The following is a 20,441-nucleotide window of genomic DNA, read 5'->3' on the forward strand; positions in this document are numbered from 1 at the left end:
AAACAAGGCATCGCCAGATGGATAGTTAAATGTATTCAAACTTGCTATATTAAGGCAAAAAGAGATTTACCTATTACACCAAGAGCACATTCCACGAAGAAAAAAGGCGCCACAATGGCTTTTCTTGGGAATATACCTATGACAGAAATTTGTAAGTCAGCCACCAGGTCTACGCCTCATACATTTACTAAGCATTACTGTGTAGATGTGTTAGCAACGCAACAAGCCACAGTAGGACAGGCTGTATTAAGAACATTATTTCAGACAACTTCAACTCCTACAGGCTAAACCACCGCTTTTTGGGGAGATTACTGCTTGTTAATCTATGCACAGCATGTGTATCTGCAGCTACACATGCCACCGAACGGAAAATGTCACTTACCCAGTGTACATCTGTTCATTGCATGAGACGCTGCAGATTCACATGCGCCCTCCCACCTCCCCGGTAGCCTGTAGCCGTTCTTAGTTGAATGAAAATTGTAAATATGTAAATAAATATTCTTTTGCTACACATTAAGTACATACATAACTACTCCATTGCATGGGCACCTCTAGTATACACACAACTCCTACCTCACCCTCTGCGGGGAAAACAATCTGAGATGGAGTCGACACCCATGCGCAATGGAGCCGAAAGGGAGGAGTCACTCGGTCTTGTGACTCGAAAAGACTTCTTCGAAGAAAAACAACTTGTAACACTCCGAGCTTTCGGAGCACCCTTTAAGAACTTTCCCTCAAACGACCCACACTAACACCCAGCTGCATACACGATCACATTTACTCTCACTGTTTCCTTTTGCTCTAGTGAGTCATAGACTACTGTCACTGTGCGCTTGTTTTTAAACAAGCAAACACCTACACAGTTTCAACTAATAAAATGTATACATTTTCGCGTAGACATCTAATCTGAATATTGTTATTGAAAAGTCAGACATAATAAAATGGTCTCTGGAAACACTCACTATGGCTGCTACTTGGATACATACACCATTTGGGCAGTTTTTACCTGGTAGAATTCTGAGTTCCTAGCACTTCATGTGTGAAGGTCATGAATTTGTATTGCCAATTTGAATGCCTTTTTCTTTCTAACCTCTCGCTTCTCTTCCAAACCAGCTCTGTGCCAAACCGGGTGCCACCTCCATCTCCCTCCACTCACAGCATTGCCACCTCCTCCTCTGATCGTACCAGACTTTCGCGTGGCACCAGCATCCGCAGTACTTTCCACGGTGGCCAGGTCAGGGACCGACGTGGCACAGTTCAGAATGGCCCACCCACCTCTCCCACGCTCTCTCACGAGGCTTCGCCACTGCCACAGAGCCGCAGTCGGGCTACCTCTAATCTCTTCAGCAAGTTGACTTCCAAGCTAACACGAAGGTAGGTGAACTATACAAAGCACGGTTGCCTTCTGGGCATAAGGAAATGGGCGACGTAGGATAAGTTGGACTCTGGCACTAGCCGTGTCTTCTCTTGAGTCAGTGTGGATCAATTAGATGCTTGCATTTCTTCCTTTCCACTCTCTTTTTTCTCGTCTGCAATTCTGCTTTACACTCCCCGGAGTCCGCACCCTTAATATCAATATTCCTTGTTTGGTTACATGTTCCACCTTCTCTGTGATTGCAGCATGGTCCTCACCGGCCCCTGCCCCTGACAGCTGATTAGGCTTGAAAATGAACATTATTGCCTTTCAGATATGTCTCAAATCGTAAGAGCTTCCAGCACGGAATTCTCCAATTTATCTGTAGACCACTCTGTAGACCACTTGATAGGACCTCACCGTACCCCACAGTGCAGAATGCTGATCCCACCATCCTACAGATAGTCTGAGCATTTGACATGTGATGCCATAAAATATGAGCCATAGAGACTTTTAAAAGTTAGGCAGATACTCTGGCGATAGATCCTTACTTTGACCAGAACGTAATGTTTTCTCTGAGCAATGTCTTGTGGTCAAAATAACAGCCAACTTCGTCCTTTGTGAAACCCAGCAGGCACTTAAGCTTGTAGAATGCTCTGCTGCAATTTATTTAATTGACTTAATTAATTTTGCCATTTTCCTGGAACCTATCAAACATTGAGTGAACATTTGAAAACAAATATTAAGTTCTGTGCCATCGTCATCCTGAAGTCCTTCTCCAAAACTGTTGTGAGTTTTTAAATGTTAGCGTTCTGCACAGCTTGTCTAACCAGTGCGGCAGCAGCTGGAATGTAATTGGAGTAACTGAAAAGATGGCATGGACTCAAAAGGGTCTTGGGCGTCTGAGCATCTACTCTTTGAATCCTCTAGTTCCTATTCAGTTTCCCATAGACCCATGTGTCCAACATTGTGTGGATTCATACTTTGGACCGCCGACTTGAACATCAGCCTGGATGCCATTTGCATAATTGGGAAAGGCCAAACACAGGTCTTGGAGTCCTCCCTCGAGCGACTTTAGGTTATTTTTAAGTAGCAGCAGAGCAGAAAGTTATTGGAAATCACAATTTCTGCTACCACTGGGCATTAAGGAAGGCCTGTAAAATCATCCTCTCGCTTCTGCTTGGTAGGCCTAATTCAGTCAAATGTCTTGTCAGAGACCCGTTGCAGATGTCAAGCACTTCAACCAAATTACAAGTATCACCCTGATGAAAGCAGCCCTAACAACTAGTAAAAGAGAGTCAGTCCTTGCCTGTGCCAAGGAATTGTGCCACTTTGGGCTTATCCACCGGACAGCCTTTTCTAGAGTCAACCTCTCCAGAGAAAGGGCGGTAATTGAACGGGCATGGAATCTCTACTATTGATTAGCATTGTAGATGGGTATCTCAAGGGAGAAATCAATAATTGCTTGTGAATAAATCATCAGCTCCCATTTAAATTCTATAGGTCCTCTCAGAAAGGCCAGAGATTGAATGACAATGCCAATAGCGTAGGTGTCAGTCTCACTTATAGATATACTTTACCTTGCTAAAGGCATACAACTAATTTAGAAATGAACAATGAACAACTCTGCCTACCTATGAAGGCTATTCCTTTAAAAGAAGTCTCTGAGTGTCACGTTTTTAGAGGGCCTATTCAAGTTTAATCATAAGAGATGAAGAGGTATCGAGTTGGAGTTACTTTCTCAATCATAGAGGCTGTCCTCCCAGAGCACATTAAGGGGAGGCAGAAAACCCTTTGTTGCCTCTATTACTCATGATGCAAAAATAGAATATGATTTCGCCACTATAAAAAAACAGAATTGAGGAAGTGGGCTGCAGACCATGACCCCATTATGCAGCTAAGTTTGTATTCCCACTGTGCTTCTCCATCTTTCAAAATGTTTCCCGTTAATGCTGAATACCTTCTCCAATAATAAAATTTAACTGTAACACCACTTGAGGACTCTCCTGATACTGGCTTCTCAGACCTCTCGCTCATTGTTCTTTCCCCAGGAATCCTGCTCCAGTTCAGCTCCTGCCTGCCATGCATCTTGATAGGACAGTTCCTACAAAGTCGCTTTTAAACGTGTGGTCAAGTTCCTGAAAATACCAGTCTTATTGACTTCTAATGATCAAAACAAAACACAGCATTTTGGGTTCTTTTAATGGAGTACGTGGTCTACAGTGTGAATAAAATGAAATCGTAGAGAAAGAAGACAAGGCTTCACCCCCAATATGTGTTGTGCCTCCTCAATGGGCCTTTTTTACGTGGAAAGATTTCATGTGGTTGGGTTTTGGTGCCACTTCTTTTCTATAGTGAGTTTTTGTTTTTTTAAATTATTAACATTGTTTAATTCTATTTCTTATTTAAATGCTTCCATTCTCATAGTTTTTGTTCATACTGTAGGGTCACCGCCTCCATCCATGGCACTGCGCACACTGTTTCTAGATCTGAACATTTGTGTGATCGCTGTAATGCATTTTGGATGTTGTAATTTTGTTTTGCTTCTATTTCACTAGTTAGAATAACAGATGTGAATGCTGGTGATTGAAGGTGAAAAGTTCAGAAACTGGAGACAGTGTCCATAATGATGTGGGGTGAAGTGAACACCTACTATATTATCTCACCCAAGCTGTTTAGTATTCTGTTGATATGTACTTGCACTCTCTCTCAGAAGCTCTTTACTTGTACTGTACTTTATAACCATTCATGTCTTAAAGCTGACATGTCATATGTGTTATTTTAACGTTATATCAGTAGTGTTACATTGGGGGTCATAACATTGTGTGCCTTACACAGCGAGTCATAACATGTAAGGTAAGTTCTACTACCTTTACGTCGGTGGTACTTTATTCCACAGGTAAGTAATTTAATAAAATGTTTATAATCCTATTTTTTCCACAATACTGTGATCTTCCAGTCGGTGAGGACAAATAATATTCCCTTTATTTTATAATACAATATTCATCCATCTTCATTAGAAACTGAGTTATTAACCCCTAGTGGGGGGATGGATATAGCAAGTGCCCATTGTACTTTATTATGAGTGTGTGGGCCTTGCTTTGATAAACTTTGAACACATAGATTATATGTATTAGTGTGTGTGTAAGGTCTATTTTTACATCTGGCCCAAGGTCACCCAAGTGAGCATATATGTCTAATATCTAATGTCCACCTTTGTTTACATTAGATATTACGTGTAAATACATATATACAGTCCCCAGTACCTATTATCAATATGTTCAAAGATTGAATGAAGCAAACACCCACATACTTTGAAATAATAAAGTACAATGGACACTTGCTATATCTGTCCTCTCACTTAGGCTTAATAACTGTTGTTTCCAATGAAGATTGATTTATTGTGCATTATAGAATGAAGAGAATATTATTTGTTATGTTTATAATTCCGATATAGACTTCTAACTGCAGGTTCCTTACTTTTTGAATACTTCCTCAGGCTGGAAAATCTTCAGCAGTTCCACTGCATGCCAGTGGCTTTGCATCAACGCCACTCCACTCTGGATGTGATGTGCGTGGGCCTATACAGGCGCTACCCATGCGCGTTGACACCAGTTCCTTTCTCTCTATGCCAGCAGATGGGGATGCAGAACTACCACTTGTCTAATTTAGACACCTTTACAAAGGACAGTGTGAAAAGAAAATACGTAACTTTCTAAAACTACAGGTTTTAAACACTGTAGGGAATGTCGCAAGCAAGTGTCTGTGACTGATCCACATGTGGTTTACTAGTGGTGTCTGAGGTCAAACCCAATTTCAAGGCCTGCAGAGATTGTGCCTAGATGCACCCCAAGAACATTTGACACCAGGAAGTGAAGCACAGCAATGCTCCAGGCTCATTCAGAGGTCTAAAGGTATGACTCAGTCATGCTCCCAAAGTCGTTCCTGCGACAGGTCATCTTCACAATCTAAGACTTCAGGCAAATCCAAGAAGAAGTGCAAGATGTCCAACTAGGACTCCCCTCCCAGCCTGCCACTCTCAATCTCCCGCGAGGGCAGCGTTATTCTTCAATGTCTTGCTTCTGAAGTCGCTCTGCTTCGGAGTCTATTGTGACTTTTGTATCTCAGCAACCAAAATTCCTGGGGTCGTCAACGACACTGCAGAAAATCAAGGACTTTTGCAAAGCCATGCTATGGTTTGTTGAGATGCTACTAGCTCTTTCTAGTGCTCCTAGGGGCCTCAAGGAGCTGAGAGGCCTCCCAAATGGACTTCTGTCTGCTGGTGCCAGCTCAGTTGCATCCTCTCGATCCACTCTGGGCTTTAGACTGTCTTTGCTACTGTTTCTTCCCCCCCTCCCCCACACTCATTGCCACAACCCACAAGAAAGCTCATTCCTCCATCAGCTCTGAACGACGATGGCCAATCCTTAGTGCTGTCCGATGCTCAAATGGCACTGCCTGACCTCGGCCAAAGCTGCATGCTCCTTCACCTGACCCCTAACCTCTATACTACCCTTAAGATTCTAGCAAAGTGTCTTTACCTTCCTGAAGTTAAAACCAATGTTCTTGCGGAGGTGCTGCAGCCCTGTTCAGTCAAGTTCGGAGCCCCTACTCCCATTCAGTGAGGCTATAATTGATATACTGCTAGGCACTTGGGCCAAACCCTGCTCAGGCCCACTTCTGCATCGTCAGATCGCCTGACGTCATCACCCTGCTCCGTGTTATTCAGCTTTCTTCACCAAGCACCCTACTCCTGAGAGTCTTGTGATGCAGACTTTGGCCAGTACAGTAAACCCAAGCCCATTTTCCACTACTCCTCCTGGCAGGTAATAAAAGAGGATAGAGACTTTTGGTAACCAGTTTATTTGCTCTACAAGTTTGGCCCTTCGTTCAATGAATGCCATCTATCTCTAAGGCCACAACTCCCATGCCTGGTGGGATTCCATGGCCATACTTTTCCAGGCCATGCAAGATGGTTGTGATGCAGCCAAGCTCGCCATATGCTGCAGACTGGATACTGCTGACACTCTTAACCGGGATATTGGCACCAGTGTGGCCATACACAGGCATACCTGGATGTGGTCCACTTACCTTTGGAGAACCATTTAGGCCTGTCTTATGAACATGGCATTCAATGGCTTCGTACTTTCTCTTCGTCCACCCCAGCCGCACCAGTAGTTTTGCTCCCTCCAAGGCTACTTTAAGGGCTTCCAAAATTGGCAACAGCAAAAGCAGGTGCAACGATCCCTGCAGCCTTTCATGGCCATGGTACCCACAAAAGAGGGCAACAAGGGACCACATGTAGCCCAGTCCTCTCCCCTTCCCCCCTCAACCCACCAGTTGCCTCCCACCAAGCCTTTTGAGCATGTTGTTGATGACACACAGCCACCCAGTCGGAGTCAGGATATGAAAATTTAGGTGAGAGTGGTAAGCAATAACTTCGGATAAATGAGTTGTGCAAATTAATTTGTTTAGCACAGTACGCTTTAGGCTCTTTTTTCCAAAAGAGAGGGTACCAGCAGCAGCAGGTTGTGGTTGTTATTCCTACCACTTTCTGGTTCCAAAAATGAATGGTTCGCCTTCCTATCATTTTAGACCTCAGCCCTCTCAATGCCTTTCGGCGGACATACAAGTTTGAGATGCTCTCCCTGGCTTACGGCCTGTCTGCTCTTCACCCAGGAGACTGAGTTGTAGCTCTTGGCATGCAGGACACTTATTTCCACAACCCTGTTTTACAGGCCCACAGGCCTTAGGTGCAGTCCACTGTAGGCCACTAGCTTTTTGAGTTTGCTGTGTTCCCTTTTGGCTTTACAAGCACCCCTTCGGTGTTCAAAACATAACAACAATGATGGCAGCAAATTTTCAGACGTCAGGGACTCCAGTCTTTCCATACCTCCACAACCGATTGTTTAATTCTGGCCCACCCCGCTTTATCAGCACCTTTGAGGAAAGTGGTTTATTATATGGTATGGTTGTCGGACATTATTGTGTAATAAAGGCACAATTCCATATGTGGTCCAGGTCGTTTGTGAAAATGTAGCTGTTTCTGGATAGCTGTAGCTCGGAGCAGCAGACTTTATAAAGGAAACAAGTTTGAAGCATAAAAAAATACCAGCACAATTGAAAAAAAAAGAAATGACAACACAGTAAAAATCATACACCAATTTATAAAAATAGGTTGTATTTTTATCGTTAAATACCTCAATGACAGCAATCCACTGAAGGGTTACAGAGAGATGAATTTTTAAAGAAACAAAAAATCACAGCTTTTCACTTAGCTCAATCAATCACTGTATTCTATTGTGACTCTTAGTTTAGGGTTAGCTACGACAAGTAACTTAAAAACAGCTTGCAGCTACAAACTTGAGCAGGGAGCATGTCACAGTGACCAATAAGGACCAGTTGAATAGTTACCTTGCAAGGAAAGCAGTCACCATTCCAGTTCCAGGGTCTATGGAGCTGCCGAAGAAATCGGTGGAATAGTCCTGACGCAAGGAATGCAAGATGCTGAAGATGCTCAAGGATGTGGAGCCGGTGTCAGAAGTCTTCCTGTGGCCACCCATTAGTCCACCAAGTTAAAGGGACAACTTTGGCCTCAGAAGTCGATGTTCTATGAAGTCTTGGTGAAGTCCAGCCAAAAAACAGTTGCCAGTGGTCTACTGGTCTCCGGTTCCAGCGAAACCAGCAGTTCCCTTTAACTTGCAGTAATTTCCTTGCTGGGCAGCCAAACTGCACTTCGACTCTTCTGGATCCAGCAGACTCAGGTGCAACTTTTGAAGGTCAGGACTCTGCTCAGATTGCACCTCGATGTCCAGCAGCGGTCAGGCTTCTTGGCTCTTGCCTCTCAAAAGAGCAGTCTTCTCAGTTTTTATGGCCCTTTGACTGCAACAGGGAGTCAGACAACTGGCTCTTGTAGTCACTGTCTCTGTCTGGAACCCATTGACGACTTTTTCTCCAGCGGGTCACTAGAGGAACATTCCTTTCTTTGCTGCCCAAGAAATAGCTGGTGCAGTCCGGTCTTTGGTGCAGCCTCCCTTCGAGGGGGGGTCCACAGACCAGTAGTGCAGTTCTTCTTCAGTCCTCTGTTCAGAACAGACCTGATTTGAGGTCTCAGTGGCACTTTAAAGCCAGTTTCCTGCCCTTGGGGGATGTGGTTACTACAAGCCACTCTCAGGTCCCTTCCCGCCTAGTGGTGACATCCAGCGTCTACCTAGCCCAGAATCCTTCATTTGCTCACTCAAAGCATGACAGAACTCCTCTGTTTGTTTATAAAGCTCCTGAGCCCAACCCAGAGGGGTGGCTACCTCTTAAGTGCATGCCCATGCAAAAAACAGTTTGGCAACGGCTTATCCCTCTCTTTACAGGATGCCAGCCTGACTGTTGAAACAAAAGAGCAGCCCCTCTTGTGTGTGAATACCATTTGCCCTTCAGAAACAACTTGTCTTTTGGACTCACACCCAAACTGGTCATCCTGCCAGAAGGAAGTCGCACATCTACTCTTGGCATAACCTTTGTGTTCCCTCCAAGAGTATTTCACATATCTCCCCAGGAGAGTAGAAGGCTGTCTTGAGGACAGGAGCTTGTGTGTAGCCATAAGGGGTCAATAGAAACTTTAGGCAAAAAAGTAGCAACTTAGTAAAGTTGCACTCTGTAAACTAGTGGCATTAAATTCCACTGGAAGAAAAAGCTGGGTTCAATGTACTGATTCCTTTGATACTTTGAAGTACCAACGTTAGTAGTCCCATTTAGAAGTTAGCACTGCTCAGCTGTAATTCTATCCGCCAATGGAGCTACTAGCCTTTCCACAGTAAAACCCTGCAAGGACATGTAAAACACACACCCCTATTTTCAGTATACAGCACCCTTCTTCAGGGCTCACTAGGCCTGCATTAGGGGTGACTTCTATATATTAGAAAGGAAGGGTTTGGGCTTTGCCATAAGTTTAAATGGCAACGTCGAGTTAGCAGTTTAAAAACTGCTTTACCAGCCTGCAGTGGCAGTCTTGGTGCCATGTTTTAACTTTTGACACTCGTGGAAGCACAACCAGTGCCAATCAGCTCATGAGGGACACTTAACATACAGCCCCTTGGTATCCCTGGTACAATGTACTAGAGAATTATAAGTAAGTTAGCTTATACTAATTAGGGATAAGCCAGTTAAACACACACTTTTTATGGATTAGAGCACATACTCTGGGTTTTGGTCGGCAGGGCCGAGTGCATCACAGTCATTACGCAAGCTCGAAAACCAGCAACAGTACTGCACAAAGTGTGGGGAAGAGCCTGCAAGAAGACATGTCCTTAAATTTTTTAACATGGTAGAGTTTCATGCCTATCCCCGTGGAGAGGAGAATCCAAGACATTCGGGCTATGATTCTGATGTTTCAAGCTGTGATACAAATCTCACTGACGGCTCTGAGGCTGTTGGTACTGAAGGCCTCCTTCATTCTCTGGTCAAGCACGCCAGATGGCATATGAGGGCTCTGTAGTGGCATCTGAAGCCCTAGCAAGCACAGCACCAGGGAAATCTTTCTCATTTGGTCCGGATTTCCAAGGAGACTGCAAAGTACCTGCAATAGTGGCTGCAGGACTGTGATGATTTAGAGGCAGACCCCTTCTCCTTATCTCAACCAGAGATCACAGTAGTCACCAATGCATAAATTCTGGATTGCAGAGGCCATCTGAAAGTGGAGATATAACACGTCTAGTCTCTGGTGGAGATCAGACTCCATATCAACCTTCTTGAGCCGAGAGCCATCCCCTTGGTTTTGAAAGCCTTCCTGCCCTCCATCAAAGTGCAGGTACTCATGGACAACACCACCACTATGTGGAACTGCAGCAAACAGGACGGAATTAGGCTGTAGACCCTGTGGCAGAAGGCTATCCATGTATGGATGTGGCTAGACTGACATGGAATTTTTCTGGTGGTTCACCACCTGACGGGTTCCCTGAATGCCAGAGTGGACAAACTAAGCCATCAAGGCCTTGTGGATCACTAATGGAAGTTACATATAAAGACGTAGGATCTCTTTCATGAAGGGGATAGCTGTGGTTCAATCTTTTCGCCACTGCAGAGAATGTGCAATGTCAACACTTTTGTGCATTGAAATTGGCAAGGCTTCCCTCTCTGTCTCGCTCTCTCTCTCTCACTGTCTCTCAGAGACGCATTCCGCATTGAGTGGAACTCATAACTCCTGTACGCCTTCCTGCTGATACCTCCCTGGGCAGAGTTTGGAAAAGATCAGGACCAACCAGGTCCAAGTTGATCTTGTGGCCGTGGATTAGGCACAGAGAGTGTGGCATCCCAAACTCCTGTGCATGAGCATTTGTCCTCGAAAGCAGGCTGTCTCTTCAGGAGGAAATCATATTGCAGCAACATGACGGAATCCTGCACCCGATCTTGTGCAACTTAAACCTACTTGCTTGGAGATAGAGCGGCGACAGTTGTGTGCTTTCGACCTTCCTTACAAAGTCATGAATGTCATCTTAGCAGCCAGGCCTCCCTCAACCAAATCTGTCTGCACTTGCCATCGGGATGGGTTTGTAGTCTGGTGCGCTGCTAAACAAATTGACCACTCCATGCCAAACTGTCCAAAGTTCTGTTGCTTGTCTTGTCCCTCACCCAGAAAGGCCTTGCTTTGCGCACTGTTAAATGGTACCTGTCAACTCTTTCAGCCCTCTTACAGTTGCCGGACCAGCTGTCATTTAAATTACCCGTTGTGATGCTTTTCCTCAAAGGGTTACAACATGTGTTACCCTCCCCCTTCCCGTTTGTTATGCGCCAATGGGATGTAAATTTGGTCTTTGCATTCCACAAATGCACCTTTAGAGTCTCTCCATGGTTGTTCTCTCAGGGTCCTTACCCTCAAGACATTCTTTCTTGTCACTCTAACATGGTCGCAACAGAACGATATGGATTTCCTAGATCCAGTTTTACGCCTGGAGGAGTACTAAAAAGATGAGGGATCTGCAGTTAGATACAGTCTCTACAGGAAAGAGCATTACCAAAGGTGAGTTGTTCGTATGCACCTACGTTTAAGTTATGATGAATCGATGCATTATTATGTCACAGTGAAATGTTTTGAAACATATTTTCAATGTCTATTGAGGAGTGGGCGTTTAATTTTCTCAGGTAAGCACACGAGCACCAAAAACGGCTTTTTTTAATTAAAATGATAGTTTAAATTATGAATTTTATATATATCATTGATTTTATTTTAGTTATATTTAATCATTCAAATCAAATTAGATACATGTATGTATATGTTTAGACATTTGTGTACATATACACATCCTTATTTATAAATATATGTAGACATATTTGAATAAGGTATTCATATGTCTGTGTGTGTGTATATATCTTTGTGTGTGCTTAAATAGTTTTAAGGCAGATGTGCTTATATAATCCATGTACTTGGCTTGCTAACTAGCTCTACAGTTATTTGCCCATGTACAAAGTCAAAAAGCATTTATAGATAAGAAAAAGAGAACACATGCAAGTGTCAGTGCTGTAATACACATTTATCACCTTTCTCTGCTTCACTACGCATCACATCATTAGTGAAATGTGTATCGTTCTATGATAATGTATGGATCTTCTTGCATTGTTGGAAACAATGACACACGTCATTATGAAAAACGAAACTTAGTCTATTTAAAGAGGATGCTGACAAATTGTCACCTTCTTTCATATATTTTGGAATCGCCTTATGATTAAAAACTTCAGCTGAATGTACATAGGGTATTCAAAGTAACTGATGAGCTATTTACAAATCTGTCAGTACCAACTGTACTTCCTGGGATGTGGGGCGCTGCAGGTCTGTACATCAGTCAGAAAATGTTCATAATCAATGGTTTGTTGCAGCAAAGAGGGACACTTCAAAAAAATAGAAAAGCCCTTCTGTATCAGTAGTTGTGTAATGGAACAGAAGAATCGATTGGTGTATGGTGATTCGAAAGATTCTGTGAAGGTTGGACCGATTATAGGAGAATAGGGTAGTCAGCAAAATTAATGTTGAGTATGCTTTCACCATGATCTCGCTAGGGAACCCATGTTCACTACATATGACAGGAGACAGTAATTATGACGCTGATAGACACTTCTAACTGCAGGTTTCTTGCCTTTTGAAAACTCCCTAGGTATCAGATAGGATCTGTAAACGTTTCAGCTTCGAGTCTGCTTGCTGGAAGATGGCACCTTGCAACTCTGCACTGACGCCGCTCCTCTCTCTGGACATGATGTGTGGGGCCTATATAGGCGCCACTCCTGTGCTCTGATGTCAGTTCCTTTCTTTCAGGTGCAGATCTGGAGCTCCCTTAGAGTCTCTCAGAGACATTTGATCTCAAATTTCTACCAGCGTGCAAGGGATGTCACCCCCAAAAATAACAGGTTTCAAGCACTGTAAGGACTTTTGCAAGCAAGAAATAAAAAATCCAAGTGGAATTATGCTTTCTGGCGCCACTTGCATTCGTCTGAGCAGGGGTGGGGGTCACACTTCTCAATCTCGTTCTCGAAGTCAGACGACTTCAGAACCGGTCCCACAACTCATGCCTGCACAGCCTGAGTTTCCGGGCCTGAATGCTACATTGCTTCAAATAAAAAAGCTCTGCTCAGCGATGCTCCGGCTCTTTGGACCCATACCAACTCCCTTTGGCATACAGTAGGACTCTAAGGAATGGCGAGGCCCTCTTCTGAAGTACTGCTGGCAGGTTTGCCTTCGACTCCTTTTGGACCCTCTGAGCCAATCTTGCCCCTGTCTCTACTGTCGACCCCACTTCTGGCCCAAAAACTGTGCCAGCACTGGGTTCCTCTACACCCTATGCTAACTCTGTTGACACTGGAGGAGGAGGAACTGATCATTCTCTCTGGCGTTGAGTCAGCGGCGTTTGAACCTTGACTGAGGTTGCGCTGAACCCACTCAAGGCACCTCTTCCTACACTGGACATATCAGCCACTCAGGGGAGTCAGCCTACTTTGCATTACAGATTTGGCACTGATTCGGACTATTACCAGGGTGATGAGTTCTCTCAGCCCTACAATGATGACAGTTGGTATGAGGACTTGTAGGCTAGTGGCATCAGCACCTCTCCAGAGACGGCTCTTTTTTCTCCTCCTGGACTTGCCAAAGAGGAATCCACTTTTCTTCTTTATGGTTATGCTTAGGGCGGGCCGAAGGAGGTTTGCAACCTCCAATTCCCCACCATGGAGGTATGAACTAATGTTCCTACCAAGGTCTTGCAGCTAGAACAGACTACTGCTGAGACCCTTCTTCCATTTAAGAAGGGACTGACAGGCACTTTATTAGGGGCCTGGGCCAAACCTTGCCTTTGCCTTTCTGTTAACTGACAAATTAGCAGACACCTTCGTTCTGCTCCAGGTGACCCTCTTTTCCTGTCTCAGCACCTTTCACCAGGACAGACTTGTAGTTCAGGCCTCCGCGAGTCAGCCTAACCTAAATACATTTCCTACCATTCAAACCTGACAGTGAATCCAAGTGAGTGGAATTGTTCTGCAAGCGGGTCTTTTCCTCCACCAGTCTGGCCCTCTGCCCTGTCAATACCAGCTGCTTGTTGGGGCACTACTCTCATACTCTTTGGTATTTAGTGGCACATATCCTCCCTGTTGTGCCTGATGACCTTCACCCTGTCTTGGCTCAAACAATTCAGGATGGTCATGATGTGGCCAAGTTCACGGTTTGTTGTGGCTTGGACACCATCAGTTCCATTGGGTGAGCAATTGGCACCAGTTTAGCCATTCGCCAGCATGTGTGGCTGCGGTAAACTAGGTTCTCCGGCAACATCCAGTCCTCCCTGATGGACATGCCATTTGACAGGACGCCCCTTTCGTGGGCAATGCGTATTCCACCTTCAAGCATTTCAAATAGAGCAGGAATACCACTTGCTCTTTGGGCCTCACGACTACTCATCTCCTCCTACAATAGTTCCAACACTCCTTTCACTGTTTTGGACAATGTACCTCTTACTGTCTGCCGGTCCAACCTTCTCAGGAGATTGAGCAATTTTGCTGTCACATCCAAGGTGCCCAATGCCCACATGTCCATGGTCAGTGTGCGTCCAGTCAACCATGCCCTGACCCCCAACCCCACCAGCAGAACATCTTTAATGTGCCCTTGACGGAGTGCAACCACCCCATGGGAGGCAGAATCCAGCGATCCTTTCCAGGTTGGCAAGCAATAACTTGAGACAAGTGGGTTTTGCATATTCTCTAGGGTTATGCTCTTCCAAGCTGCACCTCCCACTATCTCCCCAGTGACGGAAAAGGGGCCATCTATCTATTTTGTGGCAGGAAGTGCAAACTTTATTTTACCAAAGGGGCTGTTGAGAGTGTGCCACTATCAAAAGAAGGGTGTTGTTGTTATTCCTGCTACTTTCTGGTGCCCAAGAAGGATGCCGACCTCTGGCCTGTATTAGACATCCAACCCCTTAATGCCTTGCTCTGTAAGGGGAAATTGAAAATGCTCACATTGCCACAGGTCTTGTCTGCCCTCAACCCTGGAGACTGGATGGTGGCATTGGCCCTGCAGGACACCTATTTTCATATTTCCGTCCTCTGGGCCCACTTGCTCTACCTGCGGTCCGTGGTCGGACAGGAACATTTTCACTTCACTGTGTTTCCCTTTGGTCTCAGCAGTGCTCTTCGAGAGTTCACAAAAGTGATGGCGGAGGTGGCAGCTCATCTTCGGAGGTCTATAGTATCAGTCTTCCCCTGCCTCGCTGAATGGCTGTTGAAGGCGGGTTCTTCTCAGGCAGTTGTCAACCATCTCCCAACTACGTCGAATCTCCTGTCATCTTTAGGGTCACTATCAACTTGCTGAAGTCACACTCAACTCCTTATCAGATCCTCCCCCTCATTGGAGGCATTCTGGACAGGATTCAGTTTTGTGCCTTTTCCCTGGGAAAGAGAGTCCAGGGTATTCAGGCTATGATCCCGTACTTTCAGCTTCCTTCTGGTCAAGCACACCAGATGGAATGTGCAGGCTCTGCACTGGGGTCTGACATCCCAGTGAGGTCAGCATCAAGGAGATCTTTCCGACCACATTCAGATTTCGCAGGAGACTGCAGAAGATCTGCAGTTGTGGTTGCCAAGCTGCGATCGGGTCAGCAGCAGACCCCATTCCTTTCCCCATCCAATGGTGACTGATGCATCACTTCTGGGCTGGAGCAGCCATCTGAGAGAGGTGGATATTAGAGGCTTCTGGTCTCCGTTTGAGGCTCAGCTCTGCATCAGCCTTCTGGAGCTGAGGGCCATCCTCTTGGTGTTGAAAGCCTTCCTACCGTCGATCAAATGGAGTCTGGTACAGGTGCTCACGGACAGCATGTGATAATGCAACAAACGTGGAAAGGTGGGGTCATGGACCCTGTGCCTGGAGGCCTTTTCACCTCTGGAAATGGCTGGACCACCATGGAATTTTCCTTTGGGTGAACCACTTCGCAATCTCCTTGAATGCCAGGGCAGACAAGCTCAGCTGTTAACGCATGGCGGACCATGAATGACAGTTATCCCCAGCACAGTGTCTCTTCCATGAATTATGAGATCCTCAGCTCAATCTGTCCGGTACCGGAGAGGGCATGGAATGTCAGCCCTGCTGCATGTTTGAGCTTCCAAGGCATCATTCTATTGGAGACATGTTTCATCTCGAATGGAACTTGGGAGTCCTATAAGCTTTTCCACCAATACCACTCCTGCCCCGAGTTCTTAGGAAGATCAGGAAAGACCAGGCCCAAGCCATCCTAGTGGTTCCAGATTGGGCACAGAGCGTATGGTATCCAGAACCCCTAGGCTTGAGCATATGTCCTCCGATGACACTGCTGCAGCAACAATGCAAGGTTCTACACCCGGGCCTTCACACTCTCCATTTTCATGCTTGGAGATTGATCAGCAACAGCTGAACAACTTTGGCCTTCGTTTGGAGGTGGTTGATGTCAACTTGGCAGCCAGGCATTCCTCACTGAAAATTGTATATGCCTGTAATTGGGGCAAATTTGTGGCCTGGTGCGGCAAACACAACATTGACCCCTCAAGGCCAAGTCATCTGACAGTCTGTTGTTTGTTCGGCTCTTGCCTGGCAATGCCTTGCTTTTGGCACACGTAAAGGCTATCTTTCAGCCATCTCGGCCTTCTTACTTTTGCCATATAAAAACCCTCATTTTTTAAGTCACCAATTGTGATGTGGTTTTTAAAAGAGCTACAGCACATCTTTCCCACTTTTCCCTTTGTCATACCCCAATCCAGTGGGACCTTAATCTGGTCCTGACTTATCTGAAATGTACTAATTTCGAACTGCTTCACAGCTGCCCGCTGCCCACACCGGCTGCTTACCATTAAGACTGGGTTCCTTGTCATCAACATATCAGCACGGTGAGTCAGTGAGCTTGAAGCTCTTTGTGTCAATATTCCATATACTACAGGGAGTGCAGAATTATTAGGCAAGTTGTATTTTTGAGGATTAATTTTATTATTGAACAACAACCATGTTCTCAATGAACCCAAAAAACTCATTAATATCAAAGCTGAATATTTTTGGAAGTAGTTTTTAGTTTGTTTTTAGTTTTAGCGATGTTAGGGGGATATCTGTGTGTGCAGGTGACTATTACTGTGCATAATTATTAGGCAACTTAACAAAAAAAAATATATACCCATTTCAATTATTCATTATTACCAGTGAAACCAATATAACATCTCAACATTCACAAATATACATTTCTGACATTCAAAAACAAAACAAAAACAAATCAGTGACCAATATAGCCACCTTTCTTTGCAAGGACACTCAAAAGCCTGCCATCCATGGATTCTGTCAGTGTTTTGATCTGTTCACCATCAACATTGCGTGCAGCAGCAACCACAGCCTCCCAGACACTGTTCAGAGAGGTGTACCGTTTTCCCTCCTTGTAAATCTCACATTTGATGATGGACCACAGGTTCTCAATGGGGTTCAGATCAGGTGAACAAGGAGGCCATGTCATTAGATTTCCTTCTTTTATACCCTTTCTTGCCAGCCACGCTGTGGAGTACTTGGACGCGTGTGATGGAGCATTGTCCTGCATGAAAATCATGTTTTTCTTGAAGGATGCAGACTTCTTCCTGTACCACTGCTTGAAGAAGGTGTCTTCCAGGAACTGGCAGTAGGACTGGGAGTTGAGCTTGACTCCATCCTCAACCCGAAAAGGCCCCACAAGCTCATCTTTGATGATACCAGCCCAAACCAGTACTCCACCTCCACCTTGCTGGCGTCTGAGTCGGACTGGAGCTCTCTGCCCTTTACCAATCCAGCCACGGGCCCATCCATCTGGCCCATCAAGACTCACTCTCATTTCATCAGTCCATAAAACCTTAGAAAAATCAGTCTTGAGATATTTCTTGGCCCAGTCTTGACGTTTCAGCTTGTGTGTCTTGTTCAGTGGTGGTCGTCTTTCAGCCTTTCTTACCTTGGCCATGTCTCTGAGTATTGCACACCTTGTGCTTTTGGGCACTCCAGTGATGTTGCAGCTCTGAAATATGGCCAAACTGGTGGCAAGTGGCATCGTGGCAGCTGCACGCTTGACTTTTCTCAGTTCATGGGCAGTTATTTTGCGCCTTGGTTTTTCCACACGCTTCTTGCGACCCTGTTGACTATTTTGAATGAAACGCTTGATTGTTCGATGATCACGCTTCAGAAGCTTTGCAATTTTAAGAGTGCTGCATCCCTCTGCAAGATATCTCACTATTTTTGACTTTTCTGAGCCTGTCAAGTCCTTCTTTTGACCCATTTTGCCAAAGGAAAGGAAGTTGCCTAATAATTATGCACACCTGATATAGGGTGTTGATGTCATTAGACCACACCCCTTCTCATTACAGAGATGCACATCACCTAATATGCTTAATTGGTAGTAGGCTTTCGAGCCTATACAGCTTGGAGTAAGACAACATGCATAAAGAGGATGATGTGGTCAAAATACTCATTTGCCTAATAATTCTGCACTCCCTGTAGTCTTATCCAGGCAAACTGGTTTGATGGACTTGGACATCCTTCATGCTGAAAGTTGTGATGCTGTTCCTGGTTTCTCAACGCATCATCCTGCTGATACCCTGTGTTCCTCCTCATCCCTCTAAGGTGAAGAAGAACCTCCATTGCTTAGATCCCAAGAGAACTCTGTGCTTTTACATTGATCGTACAGATGGACAGTGGTTGGATGATTAGCTCTTTGTGGGGATCTCTGGAGTGAAAAAAGGCAAGGCATTGCAGAAAAGAACCCTCTCTTACTGGATCTTGCTCTGCATAAAGATCGACTATACTTTGGCTATAAGGCATTCTCCATAAGGACAGCGTGCTCACTTTACCAGGGCCAAAGCTGCTACCACTGCATTAGCACACTGAGTCCGTGTCTTAGACATCAATCAGGCAGCTACTTGGGCTTCTCACCATACGTTCACGAAGCACTAGTCAGTAAAGTTCGCCAAGAGAGACATTTTGCCTGCTTGGTTCTTCAGGACTTTCTGATTTGAGTTCAGACGCACTTTCAAGTAGGTACTGCTTTGGTTTCTATTCAAAAGGTGAGGAATCTGTACTAGAATTCTCAGTAAAACAAATTAGTTACCTTCTGTAATTCTGTTTCTGGTAGAGATTCTGCCTAGCTGCAGATTCCTCACCAACCCTTCCATTCTTCCTGTTCTGTACTTGTAATCTACCCATTAATAAGATCCCAAGTCTAGGAATCTGAACACTGTCTACCAATTTGCTTTTGGGGCTATGTGTCTGGGGGCATGGACAGTCTTGAAAGTAACTCATGTCGGCATGTAGTAGTGGCACCTATATATCCCCTACACATCATTTCCAGAGCAAATCAGTGTCAGTGCAGAGCCTCAAGACTTTATACTTGGGGGAATGAGGAGGGTGATGGAGATGCCCATTGTACCCACAGCGGGTGCTCTATTCTCCAGGCTGCCTTTCTATTACCTTGTTATTGATATGTGCACAGTCAAACCTAAAGATCCTTTTTATCATTTGAGAATGGTAGTTCATTGGGCGAATGGATAAATAGTTTTCCACTTTGAAGCATGATGTCTGGGCACCCTACAAGACGTGTAGGCCTGGTGAGCTTCTGAATAATCTCTGGTCAGCTTTGCAAGTGCTGGGCTCTGTTTAGGCAGCTAGAAGCGTTGGGTGACTGTCTAATTGTGAGAAAGATTTGCAGAACCATTTGTGAGCTGAAGAGTTGGAGTATACAGACACTTAATTCAGTTCACTTTGCACTGCGTTTTAATGTTACACCTCAGATGTGGAAGAGTAATTTCAATCAAGCCAGTGACATCACTGCAAGCAGTGTACCCCGTAGCCTTCTTTGGACCCATATTTCAGTGCCCTGAACTATTGTGTAGTTGGCTCCTCTTTTTATCTGTGGGTAAAGGTATTTACTGTCACAGCAGTTCTTTGTTTTGTGTTATACAAATGTAAAGTGAACACTCTCACTTGGAAATAAAGTTGGGATTTGATCCCAGCCAGGGTCCCTGTGGAATATGCTTTGACATGTACCAACTATTGGGCAGGTGAGAAATGGATACTGCTTCCTTTTTTCCTTGCAAAGCATGGCATGTCGACTGACCTATTGTTACCCTACTTCCACATATCATTAATCAGTATTCTTCCTTCTTCATTCACAGTAGTGCCGCAGAACTGTCTGTGACGTACATGTAGTTAGTTTGGCGAGAACGGACAATTAATCTAAGAACCAAATTAAATATCTATTAATTGTGGGACACCTCTGGGTGAAATGCTAAATCCAGTGGTGAATTCTCTGGATGATCTTTTAAGTCAAATGAATAAAGTTAGCAAATTAATGTAAAGTACTGGCATGCAGTTAGGTGTTGCCATAGCTCTGCTTGAAACTAATTGGGATTACATTAGAGAATATTGTGACACATGATTTGCTAAAGCTATTGAAGTTGCCTCTGAGATATCCTCAAGGTTTGATGATCCAGTATAGACCAGCTTTGAGATTGAGAAGAGGACAAGAAGGAAGAAACAACATTTTGATTATGAAGGAGAAAATGATACAGTAATTGTAATAGAAGACATTGCAGGGGATTA

At 44.7% G+C, this 20,441-nt stretch overlaps 1 protein-coding gene across 2 annotated transcripts in view; it reads left to right on the plus strand.

Moving 5' to 3' along the window:
* The window catches only part of MARK4 (microtubule affinity regulating kinase 4), a 691,585-nt gene that overhangs the window by 634,226 nt on the left and 36,918 nt on the right, over positions 1–20,441 (plus strand). For both annotated transcript variants that reach the window (XM_069207758.1, XM_069207757.1), the window contains exon 15: positions 1,114–1,374. In XM_069207758.1, the coding sequence (XP_069063859.1) occupies positions 1,114–1,374 (261 nt within the window). The remainder of the gene's footprint in view (positions 1–1,113; positions 1,375–20,441) is intronic.

Source organism: Pleurodeles waltl, chromosome 9 (genome assembly GCF_031143425.1).
Source record: "Pleurodeles waltl isolate 20211129_DDA chromosome 9, aPleWal1.hap1.20221129, whole genome shotgun sequence".
Classification (NCBI taxonomy): domain Eukaryota; kingdom Metazoa; phylum Chordata; class Amphibia; order Caudata; family Salamandridae; genus Pleurodeles; species Pleurodeles waltl.